The sequence below is a fragment of the Natrix helvetica genome (assembly GCF_964273705.1).
Source record: "Natrix helvetica genome assembly, chromosome: 1".
Lineage (NCBI taxonomy): Eukaryota > Metazoa > Chordata > Lepidosauria > Squamata > Natricidae > Natrix > Natrix helvetica.
Genome location: NC_138548.1, coordinates 271,633,457 through 271,651,678, shown reverse-complemented (window position 1 = coordinate 271,651,678; position 18,222 = coordinate 271,633,457). Strand labels below are relative to the sequence as shown.

At 40.3% G+C, this 18,222-nt stretch overlaps 1 protein-coding gene across 2 annotated transcripts in view; it reads right to left on the bottom strand.

Moving 5' to 3' along the window:
- NSG2 (neuronal vesicle trafficking associated 2) overlaps positions 1-4,311 on the bottom strand; it is a 59,060-nt gene extending 54,749 nt beyond the window's left edge. Inside the window, exons 1-2 of one of the 2 annotated variants that reach the window (XM_081942587.1) lie at positions 4,133-4,311; positions 3,256-3,406 (exon numbers count right to left, since the gene is read on the bottom strand). In XM_081942587.1, the coding sequence (XP_081798713.1) occupies positions 3,256-3,384 (129 nt within the window). In that variant the 5' untranslated portion in view covers positions 3,385-3,406; positions 4,133-4,311. Of the gene's footprint in view, positions 1-3,255; positions 3,407-3,601; positions 3,706-4,132 lie in introns of those variants that run through there. The other variant, XM_081942588.1, reaches the window with a different exon arrangement.
- Between the last annotated feature and the right edge of the window lie 13,911 nt (positions 4,312-18,222).

The following is an 18,222-nucleotide window of genomic DNA, read 5'->3' as shown; positions in this document are numbered from 1 at the left end:
GAACATTAGTCTGATTATTGTAGTGCCACAATCTAAACTCCCCATCTTTAAGATTCTCTTGTGAACAAAGAGGAAGACCTGGTTGTTTTGGAGCAGTTTAATCCTTTTTAGTTATATTACATTAAGAGAGAGGACACCGTCCACACTATTGTTGTTTTAGGCAGTATGCAAAAAAATAAACTTACGTATGACCTTAGATGGAGTACTCTACACATATGTATAGAGATATATATTCAAACAGATACTATGAGCTATACTATGAGAAGAATTGAAAGGAAAGATATTATGAGAAGAATTGACAATGCCAAATTTGGAATTGAGATATCCCTATTTTTTAATGATTTTGAGAAAGTTATTGACTTTCCCAAGACACTAAATAAAATATTCAGAATAAACTTTCCTCCCATTTGTTTTTTTTTAAAGATTATAACATAACAATACTTTATTTTTCTTTCTAGTGCCATCAGTCAGCTTTCTTTCACTAAAAACCTCTTAGAAAAGGCCTAATTTGATCTTAAATATAAGAATATTAAAATATATAGGGAATTGAGCTTGCTTGATTCTTACAAAAATATTGTGCGGTAAATTTGATGATTTGTAATCATTTCCTAATATCCTGCAAGACCCTTTTCCTGGAACATCTACCAAAATTGTCCCTCTCCTATAGAAAGAGTTGATTTTTAAAAAATACAATAATTGTATACATTGTGGTATATGCTTCTATGTATTTCTCAGTTAACTTCCTGCCTTGAAGAGATAATATGACTTACAAGTCTTGACCAAAGGCCCAACAGAATCTGACACATTCACAAGGCTACAGTTGGGAAATGACAGCATAATTCAGTTTTGCTCATGTCTTTATTCATCATAAGTAAGCAAGGTCCCAGTCCTTGGCTTAAATACTGTGCTGTAATGGAAGTCTGGGTAAAGGAAACAAAAATTATAGTGATTGTGTAACACCTTATATTGTTCCAGGTTCGAAGTACCCTGGGTTCGAATCCCAGAAAGAGTATGGCTACATGGCAAGAGCTAAATAGCTTGAAATAGATCTATACTAGTCTCCCTATTTCTTTGTTGGTAAAATATAAATTCAACACATCTGATATTGTTATGTCATCCCAGACAAGCTCAAATTATCTGTAGTCCACCAAATATTTGACACTCTAAAATCCTCAATTATGAGCAACATCAAGATATTGTAGAAATTATTATCCAAAACATCTACATCCCCAGATAAAGCAGCTGCCACATATTTTTTTCAAGGTTTTTCAAGATCGGCTTAAGCCCTTGTCTGCCAGATCTGACAGCCACATAATCTATTTTGTATTGCATTGCTAATAACCTGATTGCCCCAGCTATTCATCCATGTGCACTGAATTCCTTGCCTAAATAAAATGAAGCTCATATTACCTTTATTCCAACTTGAAACTGATAAATATTTGTCTAAATTAATTGTGTGGTTGAAAAAGGGTATAGGCCCACATCTCCATGACCCAAGGAAAATATGATCGACAGCTTACATCTCTTTTATTAGAAATTCTGTATATCTAATAAACAATAGTCTTTTCTGCAGTATGGACTATTCTTAGGATCTATGTAATTTTTATTTTGTTTTAAAACAAAGAGGGTGTTGTTGAATCAGGTATAAGGCTTATCTAGTGGGATATTCTACCTCCATTATAGCCAATCATGAAACCCACAAGTAGGATATAAAGGCACCAGAACACTTCTGGAGCTGTTCCACAGCAAAGTACTGAGAAGCCCATTGTCCTGATTCTGCAAATTTTATATAACAATCCAGAGTAATAATCATTGACAGAGTTATTTTACTTTTCTATATTTTAAAGATTCTTATTCTTGAAGTGTTTAGAGCAGTCTCCCCAAAAACATGGGTAGTCCCTTCTCTATTGGCTTTTGGCAAGGCCATGAAGACTTGACTTTTCCTCCAGACTTTGGGACTAGGACATTACAATGGGATCTGTGGCATCAGATATGTGTCTTGTAGTTTTGGGTTTTCATTGGGCCTCAATGCCATTTAGTTGTGTTTGATTGTTTGTTTTGTTTTGTTTTGTTTTAATGTAATTCTACTTTGGTTTGCTGCCTAGAGACTCTTGGATAGATAGGCATCCATATAACTTGGATAGATAAATAAATAAATACATTTTTAAAATCATTGGAAAGAAACAAACAAACATTTCAAGATTCAAAATAATCTTTTTTCAAAAAAAATATCATCACAATATTTCCATCAAACCCATTGCTTCTAAGAACTGATTCACATTACACGACTTTGCAATCAGAAATGCAATTTTATGGATTGTTAATTTTTTGTATCATTTTGTCTTTCAATCACTGCATCACCAAATTACTTAGTAGAATTCCTCTAGATAAGAAAAGACATTATGACTTACTATAATGTATTAAAGAGAGAATGTTTAATGTTTGGCAGGAGAGTGACATTATTGAGATGAATTAAGCATAATTTGTTTGATTTGTTCTTTTCACCTTTGTGTGCATGCCTACAGTCCATGTAGTATGTTTTCTACATATTTTGGGTTGAGAACCGAATAGACAGATGCACTGCAGTCATTTCCTATCCACATAAAAGACAGATTAAATGAATTCGAGACACATTTATGACCTTACATTGTCTCCCCCAATAATAATACTAAAGAATAGGATAATGTGTACAGATTAGACAACAGACTGTATTAAAATAATGGCTCAGTAAGAAGTAAATCCATGATGCTGACTTTTGAGGATCCCATTCAAAATCTAAGCTTTGACTTGCTTGACAAAAGTGTTCTCTTCCCACAAACTAATAGAGGAATAGGGGTACAGGAATGTAGGCATGAAATATCTCCCTGCAACACTTTGTCAAAAGAATTCATTGCAGCAATTTACATTCATGTCAAATAAACAACTGGGATTGCACCTTTAAAGCTGATTTTAAAATACCCAAATTCATTGTAATTGTTCTAATAAAGGTATTTTTCCCCTCTCTGTTTTATTGGATAAAAGGATGAACAGACCCTGCCATTTTTCAGGCTTGAGCCATGATCCATTTCTATTATATGCTGGTCTGCTCAGCTTTTGAAAACAGACAGGTGCACACGGCAAAAGTCAACCCCTTTAAAGGGAACAATGGGTCTTTTCTATGCTTCTGAAGGGCGATAGAATAGAATAGTTAGAAAGCCTATAGTGTGTATTCTCCCCCGCCCCTCTCCTTTAGATTTTGTTTGGTTTTCCATTTACCTTTTCTGGAGCTGGGAACTGTAAGTGATTGACTTCCAAGGGTGTTATCAAAGGAACCGTCTGAAAACCATCCTCATTGGACGGCTGCTGCTTGTTCTTTTCATTCAAATTGCTTCCCAGTTTCACCATCCTTAGATCTCACTTTCCAGACCTAAAACATATTGAGGTGATCAGTATTAAAGGGGCAAAAAAGGAGGATGGGACAGAAAGGAGGGGAAATTAAGGGGAGAATATGTCAGCTTGCCATATTTCAATCACCCTGCAGGTCATATGGTTCCCACTTGCATATCTCTGTTAAATTGGAAGGGAGGAAAAGAGGGAGGGGGAAGAGGGGGAAGCATTTTACCTTTATTTCTTGCTTTAAAGAATGTATCATCAGGTCTAAACCACCCACAAGGGAGTTCAGCTAAGCTTCTGTTGCTTTAGATCCAGACAAGGATTGTTTTATATCAAGATCGGGTTGTAGGAGTACACCTAGCTTGGCTCCTTTGTTGCTAACCAAAAATATCTAAACAAGGGATGCATTTGGCCCAGGTTTTTATCTGTATATTACATCTATTTTTTAAACCCTAGCAACTACACAAAACCTTTCAAAAGGGATGCTTAATAACAATCATTCTTTAACAACCACCTCTTCTTTGGCAAATGACATATTCCAGAATGAATTATAATCTGTGAAGAAATTAACAAATGAAACACAGTGTCAAATATATTCGAGAGCCCCTTTTCCTCCTCGTTTTTTTTTCTTAGCCCTGATGCATCTGCACCAGTAATCAGGGGCGGGTCACAAATACATGCCTCAGAATCAGACGATCACGGGGGGGGAGAAATCCTCCTCCCGCCCCCCACCCCCATCATCCTCCCACTATCTACTTACTGCAGGGCAAACCTCGCTCTTGGAAGGAAGTTCGCGACGGATTGCGCCAACAAAAAAAAAAAGCTGCTTTTTAAAGCCCCCGGTGGTGCTGAAAGGACAGCGCCTCGTTCCTCAGCCGGCTGGTTCCAAACGCTACTGAAAGAGGATCAAGGAGTGAGCGCAGAGACAGCCGCTCGAGTCTGCGGCAGGCAAACACTCCCAAGCTGGGGCGGCGGCTTCCGTGCGGGATCTGGCACCACCTGCTGTCGCCCAAGGCAGCCACAAGCGCTAGCAAAGAGAAAAAGGAGACGGTGCTTAGCGACAACGCCACCTACAGTTTGCACGAAGCAGAGGCAGGCGACGTCCCAGCTCAGCCTGGCCTGCCTGTTTAAAGCAGCATGCTAAGAGTTTATAAGTCTGCACCAAGTCAGTCACCCATCTGCTGTGATGCCATTGACAGATAGGTGAACGATTTCAGGAATTAGAGCAGTTGTAGCTACAATAGGCAGAGCCATGTTTGCCAAGAAATCCTAAGCAGGAATTTAAAAAAAGCTCACTCTTCCACTCTTGAGGGGGGAAATGGAAGATGAGGACCGTTGAAACAGGAGGGCTCTAAAAAATATGCATCCGAATACAGAGAAATGGTAAATTAGTATAATACATTTCTAAACAGTCAGGCCAGAGCAATGTGCTTATTGAACTCAAGTTACTCAAAAATAATATACATGCTTAAGACCAGACCATCACACGTGAAGATTAGCTTGTTTTTAAAACAAGAAAAAGCTTCCTTTCAGCCTGTATGTAAAGTAGAATAGACATAAGAATGTCATGGATTATATTTCTTCTGGTGTGATATTCATTCCAGCTATCCATGTATCTTGCTGAATTGCATTTCCTCCTTAATTCCAGCTTAATCATTGATCAGTGCTCACTATTAAATTTCAACTCTATTTTCTTGAGAGAAACATTTGGCAAAGGAAGCAAGTTTCATTTCCAACTTTTGGTGGGAAACAGCCTCCTGTTCTTTCATTTTAGCACCATAGAATTCCAGAGAGCTGACACACAAGCACTACGTTAGACACCTTTTTTTCTTTAGTATCATGCTTTTTATTTGTGCTGTTGAGAATGCTCTCAAAGGAAGGTGGAGTATGGGCAATAAATACTTTGCCCATTGCTGCCAATATTTATAGTGATGCTCCCCCCTCCCAGATGTTATTGTACGGTACAGAAAACATAGCCTGTTGTCAGACTGAAGACTCACCGCCATGTGGATTTAAGTGATCCAAGTCCATTTGACATTTGAGAGTTACATGGTGTATACTTTTACTATGCTAAAATAAAGAACAGAATAAAAATATAGATTTACTGCATATAATTATATAAAATTGTAATTAATGGTAGTTGTTACTCTGGAGTTGGGTGACACCAAAATTGAAAAATGATAATAATGATTATGATAGTGATAATAATAATAATAATAATAATAATAATAATAATAATAATAATAATAATAATAATAATAATAATAATAATGACAACGATGATGAAGATGATGATAAGGGGGGGAGGAAGAATTAAGAATTATAAACAGTACCATACACTCACAAATGATAATGCTATATTACTCAACCCTCCAATGGAAGAGAGGGGAGGGGAGGAAATGGCAGGGAAAGGAGTCAATTAAGTGCAGGTAGTGAATAAGCCATGCACAGAGACATAATAGCTCTCAATTTGATCCCAAGGAAGAACTGAAATTCTGAATTTCTTTATTCCAATCAATAGCCAAAGCTAGGATTAATCATCCACATATAGAGAATGTACAATATGAACACCATATGCAGGAGCACAGCTGAAAACCCAGTGATTTCTATTTTTCATGTCTCAAGATACAGTCTTTTGTGTACATTTGGTAATCAATTAGAAACATAGCAGGAAATAAAAGACTGAGAGAATGAGCAAGGAAAGAAGTGGCAGGTAAATACTGCTCCTTCATTATGAGGTTATCTGAATATTAGTAAGATGTAGCGATAAGAAAACTAAGTGGAATGTAATACTTTTGACTAATTGTCATGAGTTTAAATTGCCTTTTAACCAACATATGATAGTTGGTCATCATGACAATTAAAAAGAAAATATCTAACCTGTGATTCTTTTTGTTGGTCATAGCATTCTGTTTCTCTCTGTTTCTAGAAATAAAAACTTGTGTGGAAATTTGAGAAGAAAAACTTGAGCTATCTCCTGAAAGCTGTGGAAGCCCTCCTGGCTGTTTTTGAAAGTTCAAAAGGCTGATTTTAAGGTTGAAATGCCTTTGCATTACAACTTGCCAAATCAATTATTTATACATTTATATGAAGTAACAGTAATGAGTTTATATAAACTTGGTATTTTCTGTTTGAAGATATCAGCTTTGCCCAGAGAGAGAGAGAGGGAAAGAACAAGTTAAAACACAGTATGAACACCATTAAAAAAGTAAACAGAAAAGTAACTTGGAAGCAGTAAATCAAAGAGAAATTTAGAGATTATGTTGCATATTAAATATGAACTGACATCCATCCAAACAAACAACGCATGCAAAGGAACATCATGGAAACACTATATGTTGCTTACTGCCAGAGTACCTTGTATCTTTGTTTTATTTTGTGATTAATAGTCCCATAGAATGAGACTATATTTTTTATCCTACTGTCAACCAAATGTTAACAGAAATGGACCAACTAGCTTATCACTGACATTGGAGGCTGGGAGAGAATGGCCAAGCCCAAAGTCACCCACCAGCTTTCATGTCTAAAACAGGACTAGAACTCTCAGTCTCCTGATCAAACCTGGTGCCTTCATCACTAGACCAAACTGGCTCTCAGCATGGGAAATATATCCTTTTCAATTTAAGCAAATCAAGAAGTTCTTGCTTTTTACAATTATCTTTGCTGATCTGTTAATTTTAAGAGTCCAAGCTATCCATTCCAAATCATTTTGGGAAGCAGGACTACAATGCCCCTAAACAAACTGCCAGATTAGTGCAAATATCAGCACTATTCATATTTAAATTTCTCTATTATTAAAATCAGGTCTTCACTTTTATTAGCATGTCTGAATTATGGATAACCAATTGCATTATCTCTCTTCTTGTAAACGTATTTAAGACCCCTAATAAGTTCTTTTCTTCTTATTCTGCACGTTACTCAGAATAAAACTTTTATTAAATAAATCAGATATGCAGTTGAAAGTTGAAATAGCTATTATATAAATGTAATCCTTGATTTACAACAGTTCATTTAGTGACTATTTGAAGTTGCAACAGCACTAAAACAAATGAGTTGTGACCGTTTTTCAAGCTTACGACCATTGCAGCATCCCCACGATCAGGTAATCAAAATTCAGAAACTTGGCAATTAACTCATATTTATGAGGGTTGCAGTATCTCAGGGTCATGTCATCACCTCTTGCTGCCTTCTGATCAGCAAAGTCAATGGGGAAGACAGATTCACTTAACAACCGTGTCACTCACTTAACAGCTGCAGTGGTTCACTTAACAACGGTGGCAAGAAAGGCCTTAGAATGGGACAAAATTCACTCAACAAATGTCTCACTTAACAATGGAAATTTTGGGCTCAGTTGTGGCTAGAAGGTGAGGACTGCTTGCATATGCATTTTCTAGCAGCCATATTGAGCCATATCCAAGAGGAGGCTCAAATGGAAAAAGGCTGCACAAAAGATGACTGAAGCACATGAAAACCAAATTCCACCATGCACAGATGCTCAGGTAGAATTCCTTGAATTCAATCACTACTCTTCAAAAGAGATGCACAATTGAAGATACAGGTTGCTGATTTGAAACCCAAAGAAATGTTTAAACAGCAGTCATTTTGGTGCAGTGGAATACAAATCAGATCAGATCCCCCAATCAATACATTGCTGACAGATCCACTTACTAAGTCTTTCCCCAGAGATCAACAGAGAACTCTTCAAAAATTACCATGTGGGAGTTGTAGGTTGGTAGACATAGGGATATTGGAGAGTCAAATCTGATGACACTGATACTTCAACACTTCATGGCCCCAAAATGACAGTAAGTGTACATAGTTAAGGATTATCTCTGGAACATATTGTTGTCTACTATTCCATCTATTCTTTGTTCAAGATATTATTAATCTGAGGTTACTTCCTCCTGCCACTCTTCCTAGGCACATATGCACAGCCCACATGCTTTTAGATATTCTCCTGATAGCATTTAGTTAGCCAGATGCTAGGATATGCCTATCTCTATAATGTTTCCCTATAAATGAATCTTCTTTTGTTATAGTTATAAAATATAATTATTGCTCAGGTTAGATTTCAATACTAATGTGCACTTTCACATATGCACAGTGCAAGAGTTACATGTGGTTCAAGATCTGCAAACATTATATCTCCGTTCAATGTGCTGCATTGGAGGGTGGGGGCTGGTGCGTGGGTGGAGCTTCAGCAACATTGGTTGCCAGTTGGATTCCTGGTCTAATTCAAGGTTCTGGTTATGACCTTTAAAGTCCTACATGGCATGGAACCAGGTTATTTTTTTTTTAATTTTATTGGTTTTTAAACATTTATAGGAAAGGGTAGGTGGATATACAAAAAAATTTGGCAGCTACATCATGCTAAAAGTAGAAATCTCTCCGAATCTCACAACTTTTACAAAGAAAAAAAAACAAAAAATAAAAGATAAGCAGAAACAGCATCTTTGTATCAACCATATGTTCAATCATCTCTTTTGCCACTTTCTAATATATTAACAATTACAATAATATTTCAAATACATTTATTTTTGTAACCTGTGTCTTTTCAATATTGCTCCCTCCCCCCTGTCCTCTGGTGGAGCCACAGCCCCTCCCTCCCTCATATCTTGTGTATTGTCACCTTTTTCACTACCTCTTATGATTTCGTCCTCTAAGAGGGCACTATGTTTTTTCATGAAGGCCTCTGCCTCCACAACTGTATTGATTCTAATTCTGTTTCCCTCCCAGAAGATCAACATTCCTCCTAGCAATAACCATTTAAACCAAACTCCTTTGTTATATAATTTCTTTGATAAGGAGGAATACTTCCTCCTCTTATCTCTTATTTTTTTCGGAATTTGTTTAAGAATGGCAATTTCTTTATCTTTATATTTTAGTGGTCCCCCCCCCCTTTGGGCCCCTAAAATCTCATCCCTCATTCCTAAGAAATTTAACATGTACCTCCCTTGGAACATTATGTGTTCTGGCATATTCTGAATTGATCCTGTAAACCAGGTCCATATCCCACCGCAATTGTTCTTTATCTCTCTTAATATATTCTGCTAAGGTTGTACACATAGTATCCTTAAGATCTTCATCTTCTGTCTCCGGTAGGTTCTGGAATCTGAGAAAAAGGGACATTCTTTCAAGTTCCATCTTTACCATGATATTTTCCAGTTCTCTATTCCCCTTCTGAATTGCCTTCACCTCCTCCCTCAGCCCAACCGCACCCTCCTCCGGCACACCAATTCTCTGTTTATTTTCTGTTGTTTTGAAATTTTTGTCTGTTGAGTCATTGGGCTGGATGTAGAGGAAGTGGGCACCGAGGCTGCCTTGCCAGGAGGTGGTTTTCTGGGCCCCATTTGTTAAGTTCAGAGATGAGTGTAAGTCTTATACAAAATAAATGGTGTCTGTGGAATGCGCAGCTGGGTGAGACCGTGGAGGCAGACAAGCCCAGAAGTGAAAGTTAATCCTCAATCACAATCCCAAGCCAAAAGAAGAAAAGCAAATAATCCAAATCCAGAAAGACCACATAACAGGAGGGGCTCCAGGAGACCTTCGGCGGGTAGTAATAGTATAAAGCCAGAAATTTCTTCAAAGGTAGTTTCAAAAGGCAAGTTTCATTTATAAGAGCAAAGAAGAAGATGGAAGTGGGCCATCTTGGCTCCCCCTTTCACAGGGAACCAGGGAACAAAGCATCCAAAGTTTCCATAAAGCTTTTAAAACAACTCAGGAATCACCTCTTGCAATTGTGATGTAAATCTTTCTCACATAGTTAGTACAAGTGAGTAATTCAACGTTTTACTCTCTCTCTCCATTCTGAGATTGAGAGATAGTCCAAATGCCACTTTACCCGAGGTCGTGAAAAAAAAACCCCTCCAATCTTGCAACTTCAAATAGATTGAATCCACAACTTGCAAAAAGCTGTTGCTCATCAATTAAATGGTATTAAAAGAGATCGGAGCAAACTTCTCACCTCCAGCACTTCTGCTGCAACTTCTGATTGATTATTTCCTTCCAGAATCCATTCGGTGAAGGCACACAGCTGTGCTATGCACCCCCCACGATCCCCGGCTCCTGAGGAGAAGCTGGAAACCACCACCCCCGCGGTTGCTGCCAATTCTGGGGGTTCCAGCAAGCCACCCTACGGCAGGTGGTTCCTCCAAGACCGCCTGTGCTCCTAAAAGGAGCCCACCGGGGAGACGAGCAGCAGACGGCAACATCCGTCGCCTTCGGGGACCGGACGTGATCTCCTGGAAACCAGGTTATTTGAGAAACCATCTCCCACCCACCACCAGCTTCTGTATTTTTTGCATTATAAGACACACTTTCCCCACCCCCACCCCAAAAAGTGGGTGGAAATGTCTGTGCATCTTATAAAGAGAATGTTGCTGAAGTTCCACCCAGCCCCCAATCCTTCAATCTCTGTTTCCCAGCAATTTGCCTCCTTGCATCAAACAGCAAACAGCCTGGTCAGCTTCAGCACAGCCTGATTTAGCATGAGCAGCTGATTGATGGTTGGATCGACCTCCCAGAATATCACTGATCAGCCGTTCCATGCTGCAGGAATCGCCGGCACCCATTGCCGCTGTTGCCACTATTGCTGCCCCTATTTTCGGCCTCCACGCACTCCATTTTCAGCGGCGATGGTGGTGATGGATGACAGTGATCCCTGCAACCTAGAACCTCTGATCAGCAGTATTCCAGGAGGCCAATCCAATTGCCAATGAGCTGCTGGTATTAAATCAGGCTGTGCTGAAGCTGACCAGGCTGTTTGCTGTTTGCTGCAAGGAGGCAAATTGCTAGGAGACAGAGGCAGATTTTTTTTCTTGTTTTCCTCCCCAAAAGCTAAGTTCATCTTATGGTTTGGAGCATTGTATTGTGCAAAAAATATGGTATATTCATCCAGATACAATAGGAGAAGCATGGGTTCCATCAGCCAGGGAGTGAACCAAGGAAGAAAGCCTTTTCTACCATAGCCCTTGCCCTGTGGAACATCAGTCCCCTTGAGGTGAAGTTGGCCCCAAATCCATTGCCTTTTTTTTGTCACTGAGCTTGGAGATCTCTCAATAGAATAGAACCTGCCGGATGGCTATATGACATGGGTGTTAAACTGGATTTCTTTGAGGGCCGTATCAGCATTTTAGTTCTCCTGTATGGGTTGGCCTGGGGGGAGAGATGGGACATACACCTCCTGCAGCACCTTGCTGGCCAAAACTGGGTACCAAGGGCAGCCCCCCCTGCAGCAATTTATTGTCATAAAGCAGGGGTGTCAAATTCAAGGCCCGTGGGGCCAGATCCGGCCAAACGGGTGCTTAAATCTGGCCCACAGGACCGGCATGGAAATGGCAGAGGACTGGTCTGTGGTGCCGCTGGCAACCAAAACAGGCACATTTTTGTCTGTACGGCCTCCTGCAGCACTCTGTGGGTCAAAACAGGGCATAGATGGGGCTGCCAGAGCCATTGCAGGCCAGTCCTTTGCTATTCCCAGGTTGGATCCAGCCCATGGACCTTGAGTTTGACACTCCTACTATATGACAATAAATGGAATGCACTTTCTGAATGTTTTGCTAGCATTTCATTTTTAACTGATTTCTATTATTTTAATTCAAAATTGTTATTTTAATGGTTTAATATGTTGTTGTTGTTGTTGTTTATACCCTTTACAGTTATTATGTGTGAAGTATTACTATACAACTGTGATTAAATAAATAAATAGTTTGAACTTCAACCAATCGTTGCTGTAGGACCAGGATGGCAAACCTATGGCACGTGTGCCAAAGGTGGCACGCGGAGCCATTTGTCAGGGCACACGAGGTGTTGCCCTTCCAGCTGTCCAGTGCACATGTGTGCACTGGCAAGGTGAGTTCAGCCTTTTTTAAAGCCATTTTTCACCCTCCCCAGGCTCCAGAGGCTTTATAGGAGCCTGGGAAGGGCGAAAACAGCCTCTCCCGACACACACACACAGAGAGGCCCTTCGGAGGCTTCAGGAGCTTCCCTGAAGCCTCCGGAGCACAAAAAACTGGCCCTAAAGGCAAACCGGAAGTTTGGGAATGGACTTCCGGTTTGCTCGTAGAATCGTTTTTTGCCCTCTGGAGGCTTCAGGAAAGCTCCTGAAGCCTCTGGAGGGCCTCTTGCAGGGGGGCTTTTTCACCCTCCCCAGGCTCCTATAAAGCCTCTGGAGCCTGGGGAAGGCGAAAAAAGCATGCAAAAAATGGGGGAAGTGCCTGTCATGCATGCATGCATGCTGGGGGCGTCGCGCATTGCATTATGGGTGCAGCACGCCTGTGCACAACTCCCCTGCGCTCCCCCGCTTATGGCACGTGAGCCAAAAATGGTTTGCCATCACTGCTATAGGAGGTGTCTGTCAAGATTGAAAAATGCTTAAGCTTCCTATGAGTTATTGCTTTTCAACTTGCCAATGAACTGGGTGGAGGGAAGAGTGAGATGGAATGCGGAGGCTACAATCTTCAACAATGAGAACCAAGAACACTTCTCCAGGTGTCTGCCAACATGTGGACTGTTATCAAAACAACAGGCTGATTACTAATTGGACAATGTGACTCATTCCATGGGAGGACAGGATGAGTTAAAAACTCATTTTTAATTATGCAGGTTTGCATGGGAAAATTTAGAGTTGGTTTTGCTTTCTTCTGTGCCAGGATGATGTACTCAATAAAGACTTGCTTTGGAGATTTTAAAGTTTCTGAAGATGCCTGCTTTTATTGGGTCTATAAGTTGGATGATTGACAGTGTCATCCACAAGCTCTCCCCATCACCAGAAACACTCTTCCAGTAGTAAATCTATCTGAAGTATCTTCAAGAAATAATTTTTTTTTTTTAAATTTTGGACAATAATTTTGTGTGTTCCCTAGAGTTTTCAGAGGCTGGATATTGTTCATTCTACAAATAAAGCATGTTCACACTCATTGAGTGATGGTGAATGAAAATAACATGAAAAATGGATTGGAAAATTAATTATATGATGACTCAAACTTGTATTCTGAATCAATCTAAAATTATAGTTGGAAGTAGTATGACATAGCTTGGGCATATATCATGCAAAATCTGGGCAAAATTTATAAAGGGGAGCTATATTCAGTTCAGACAATCCTATTTCAGTTTAATAAACTGAGATACACACAAGCCATTCCTTTTCATAGTTTTCACAATCGTAATTAGGCTCTTCGTGTCTAATTAAAGCATACCATAAAGAAAAGGGGTAGTGTGCAGAAAACAAAGGCTGGTGCATAGCATATTAAACAGGGGTAATTTGGCAACAGCTGTAGGAAATATAAAAATAAACCTGCTGACATTGTGCAACTGCAATACAGCGAGCATTTCTAGTAGCCTCCTTCCACATGATTTTGATCAAGAATAGTGTCAGACTAAGTTCATAGACCTTCTTTGTTGTTGGATTTTATTACTAGAGCCCCAGGTTTTCCAACAAAAGCCAAGGGCAAACTAATTACTCAAGGGACATATTCACTTTTACCTGAAGGCAAAAGTTCTGGAAAAGTGGGAGTGCTCAGGTCCTGTTAGAGAGGGAATTAGTTTAGAGCAGTGGTGGCTAACCTTTTTGCTGCCGAGTGCCCAAAGCGCGTGCATGCCCCCCCCCCAAATGCAATGTGAGCATCCCCACGTGCATACACCCTGCCGCCCCATCCTCATTTTGGCTTTCAGATTAATGCAGGAGGCCTTCCAGGCCCAAAACAGGGTGCAGAGGGGTCGCATGCATGTGCATGAACCTCCAAAATGCAATGCAAGCACCCCACACACATGTCCCCTGCCCCCCATACACATATCCCCCACATGCACCTCACTACACATGCATGTGCGGCAGAGACCCAAAGACCATCTGGCCATCGGGAAGCACATGTGCGTGTGTAGTTTAGCTGGGCTGGGTGCCATAGGCTCACTATCACGGGTTTAGAGTCTCTATGTAGTCATAAGAGAGTGAAGTCCAATACACCTACATCCATGAATGCCATTGAACCTTATCTAGTTTTACCCAGGTGCAAACCATTGAGAAGATTCCTGTACATAGGCCTGAACAATAAAGCAGTAAATTGAACCCTCGAGATGCAGACTTGATTGTTATCATACGACAGATTGCCTCTACTAAATGTTCTCAACTTGCAAGACTGAGGAAGCAAGCCTGCTGTGACCCTTGCCTTCAGGAACAGCATCCCATTATAGATAGGGACTGTGTCCTCTTCCTAGGGTTCTGGAAAACCTTCAAAATCTGACTTTGGCCCCAAGCCTGGGGCTGATGTTATCATTATATTTTGGGATGGGGCTGTTCTGTTTGATTTTCAGATGGTTTTAGTCCAGATTATCTGTGTGGTTCTGTTTTATCTGTTTTTATGGATTTTTTGGTTTTATATGCCACCCAATATCCACTGAATGACTATAATCAATTTAAAATAAAAGTAATAGCAATTAACACATTAGATACTCAGCAGGAATAGTGGCCTGGACTCAAGCTGAATTAAAAGCACTGAATAGGAGGACCAGAAAATAATGACAATGAATCATGCCCTTTATCCATGCAGCAATGTTGACTACTTGCTAAGGAGCATAGATGAGTGCGGAATATTGCAAATAGAAAATGGAAGAAGAAAAAGGGCACTGGAAGAATACCTGAAGGACAATGAAGATTCACTGAAGCTAGTACACCATGGAAGCTTACTGAATACCAAAGAGACCAAACTGGTTTATAAACAAACAAACAAAACAAAGGAAAAATAGAAAAGAGACATGGCAAGGAAGAGTATTACATGACCAATTCATGTGCATGTGCATGCACATACTTACACAACTAGATAATAAGAAGTCCTGGCAATGGCTAAGCGTGGGGAAATTGAAAAAAAGAGACCAAGGGACTCATTCTGGTTGCACAAGATCAAGCTTTAAGAACAAATGTATACAAAGTCTGAATTAAGAAGACAGCAACAGATAACAATTTCTGCCTGTACAAAGAAGCTGAAGAAATTGTGGACCCCCTAGTTAGCTGCTGCAAGAAAATCATTCAGCCTGAATATAAACAACAGCATGGCAAAGTAACAAAATTGGTTCACTGGAATATCTGCAAGAAACACCACTTGCCTACAAGCACAAATGGATGGCATCACAAAATAGACAAAATAATAGAAAATGAAGAAATGAAAGTGCTCAGAGATTTTAAAATTCAAGCAGACAAGCACTTGACTACTTGACAGACTTAACAATTGTCCAGAAAAAGCAATCTGGCTATTGCAGTACCTGGAGACAACAGAATAGAAGAGGAATAACTTGAGAAAATCACAAATTACAAAGACCTGCAAGTAGAAGTAGAATGGCTGTGGCAAAAGCAAGCACAGTACTTATAATGCCCTGAGTGCAATCCCAAACATCTAAATCACCCCTTGAATGCCATTGACACTGACAAAATCACCATCAGTCAATTGCGAAAGGCAACTTTGTTGATACAGTTTACATCTGTAATAATGAGGTCCTAGACTAATGAATAGTCTGTAGACTAATAAAGGAGAATATTTGTAACTCAGGGTTGATGTGAGGGGCCCTTGGTGCCCTCTGAGCTTGGTTGTTTTCTTGCAAACATTTCATTACCCAAATTAGGCAACATCATCAGTGCTAACTGGTGATGTTACCTAGTTTGAGTAATGAAACATCTGCAAAAAAACCAAGCTCAGAGAGCACCAAGGACCCCTCAAGTAAACAGTGTATCACAAGCATTTCTGTTGCTAGTGAGTAGTCCGGCTCTTCATCAAATCATAGAAAGGATGTTAGAAACCAAAAATTCTCTGCCTATTAGGTTCGAAATGGGAAATAATTCAAGTGGACTTGTTATAATCCTATCCTTTCATCTCAATATAAACTTAGTAAAAATTCAGCGATAATCTTGGAAATAATAAATGTTGGTTTCAGGCTGCTTCCAAAGACCTGACCAGGGCAACCAACTGTATTGGGTAGGACTTCCCACCCAGTCAGTTCTACATCTCTCTCTAAGGTGTTCTTCAGATTAAGGATATGGTAACAGCATGCTGGTTTCAATCTTTATGACCTTGATGCTTCAATTTGGAGGCTTCTCAAAGCAAGGCATCAAAATCCATGTGCTTTCTTGAAGTGGGGGGGACGTATGGAAATATCATTCAGTGAATGACATTAGAGGCAGAAAAAGGTGTTAACAATCAGAGTAGCAGTGGCTGTGGGCTAAGCCCTATTTTACTTGCTCTGTGTTTGAACCCAAAGCCTCTACTTATTACACCTAATGCTTGAGGTCATTCTGGTAGAAAAAAAAATCTCCCCAATAGCCATAGATACTATAGACAGATATATTCCCTGAGGCTGTAGGAATTCAATAAAATAAAGCACCTCAGGTGTTGATTGGGTGCAATTTTTACTTGGACCTATCATTTTAGATTAATGTTTTCTCTCATTCTTGTTCAAAGATACCTTTGTAAAACAAAAATAATTAATTATATCTCAATTCACTCTTACCATTGATCAGACTTATTCATCATCAACTCAAAAAACTTCAGAAAATAAAAGCAGGGTGTGTGTGTGTTCCACATTCAGTTTTAAAATGTAGAATCTAAGCACATACAACCTCATTTGCATACCGTATATACCAGACATAATTGATACAAGGTTTCATTCCTGAGGGATGTTAAGATCAAGGACAGATGAAAGAAATCAACATCTTTTAAAAAGACTTTTATCTTGCAATAAATAATAATATCTTGTAAGGTTCCCTAATGAAAACCTAAGCCTACACACTGTCTTTTGCTACATTTAATTCTCCTAACACCAAGCTGTACATGAGTTATAATTCGATCAGAGAAATCTTGCACAAATGTATTTTCTTATGAGCAGGTCTTATTGAATAGCAGCTTCTCAATTAGGGTGGAGATAGCATCCATGCATGTGTTGACACTGTCGTTGCTCTGATTGGACTGAGTCTGATTATTAATTAACCACTATATAGCCCCCTCCATTAGTGGTACTGCCCAGTTTTCCGACTCGGTCCACTCTGGGACAGTCGTGTTATCCTTCACTTCTTCTCTTACTGACTGAAATTTTGAATATTGAAGCCTGAATTCATGTCCATCATACTCCATTGAGGTGAGATTTGAACTTCCTGGACTCGAGAGATAAAGGCTGCAGCCTACAGCCTTCATGCTTCCCCCACTCCTGCTCGCCTTAGTGAGCCCTGATCTCACCTAAGCCTTGAGGCTTAACGGTGCACCGCTGCAGCGGCAAGAAAAGGCGGCAGAGGCTTTTGACAGCTGCCCATGCAGGGGGAAAGCCTGAAACGCCGCTCTGCGGCTGGATGGCATGGCGGCCTTGCTGGAGCATTCCTAAAGCAACAGAAGGTTGGAAAAGCTGTGGGGGAGTGCGTAGAGGCTTGGGAAGGCCGTGAACCACTTAAAACAGCTCCCAGGCCTCTCAGGAGCCTAGCGCTGCGCCAAGAAGCTTGAGCCCAACCGCAAAAAAAGCGTGAACGTCATTTTGAAAAAGGGGCGGAGCCAGGGCAAGCAACTAGTCATGGCCGCCATTTTGAGGATTATTTCAGCTCCCTGGGGACATGGCTGACAGCAATATGCCTGAATCATCCTCTCTTATGGGCAGAGAAGCAGCACTGGGGGAGCCTGGCCTCCTGGCTGTGGTGGAGACCTCTCCATCCACCTCAGGGCCCTCATCAAAGCCTGCACACAAGGGCTCATCTGACAACAAAGGCTCAAAGTCAAAGAAGGCTTCAAAGGCCTCCTCAAAGAGCAAGCACTCTGAGAGCCTCCCCCAACGTCATGATAAGGAACTGTGGGCGCCTCCGCCACCTAGTCCACTGACCCCACTACA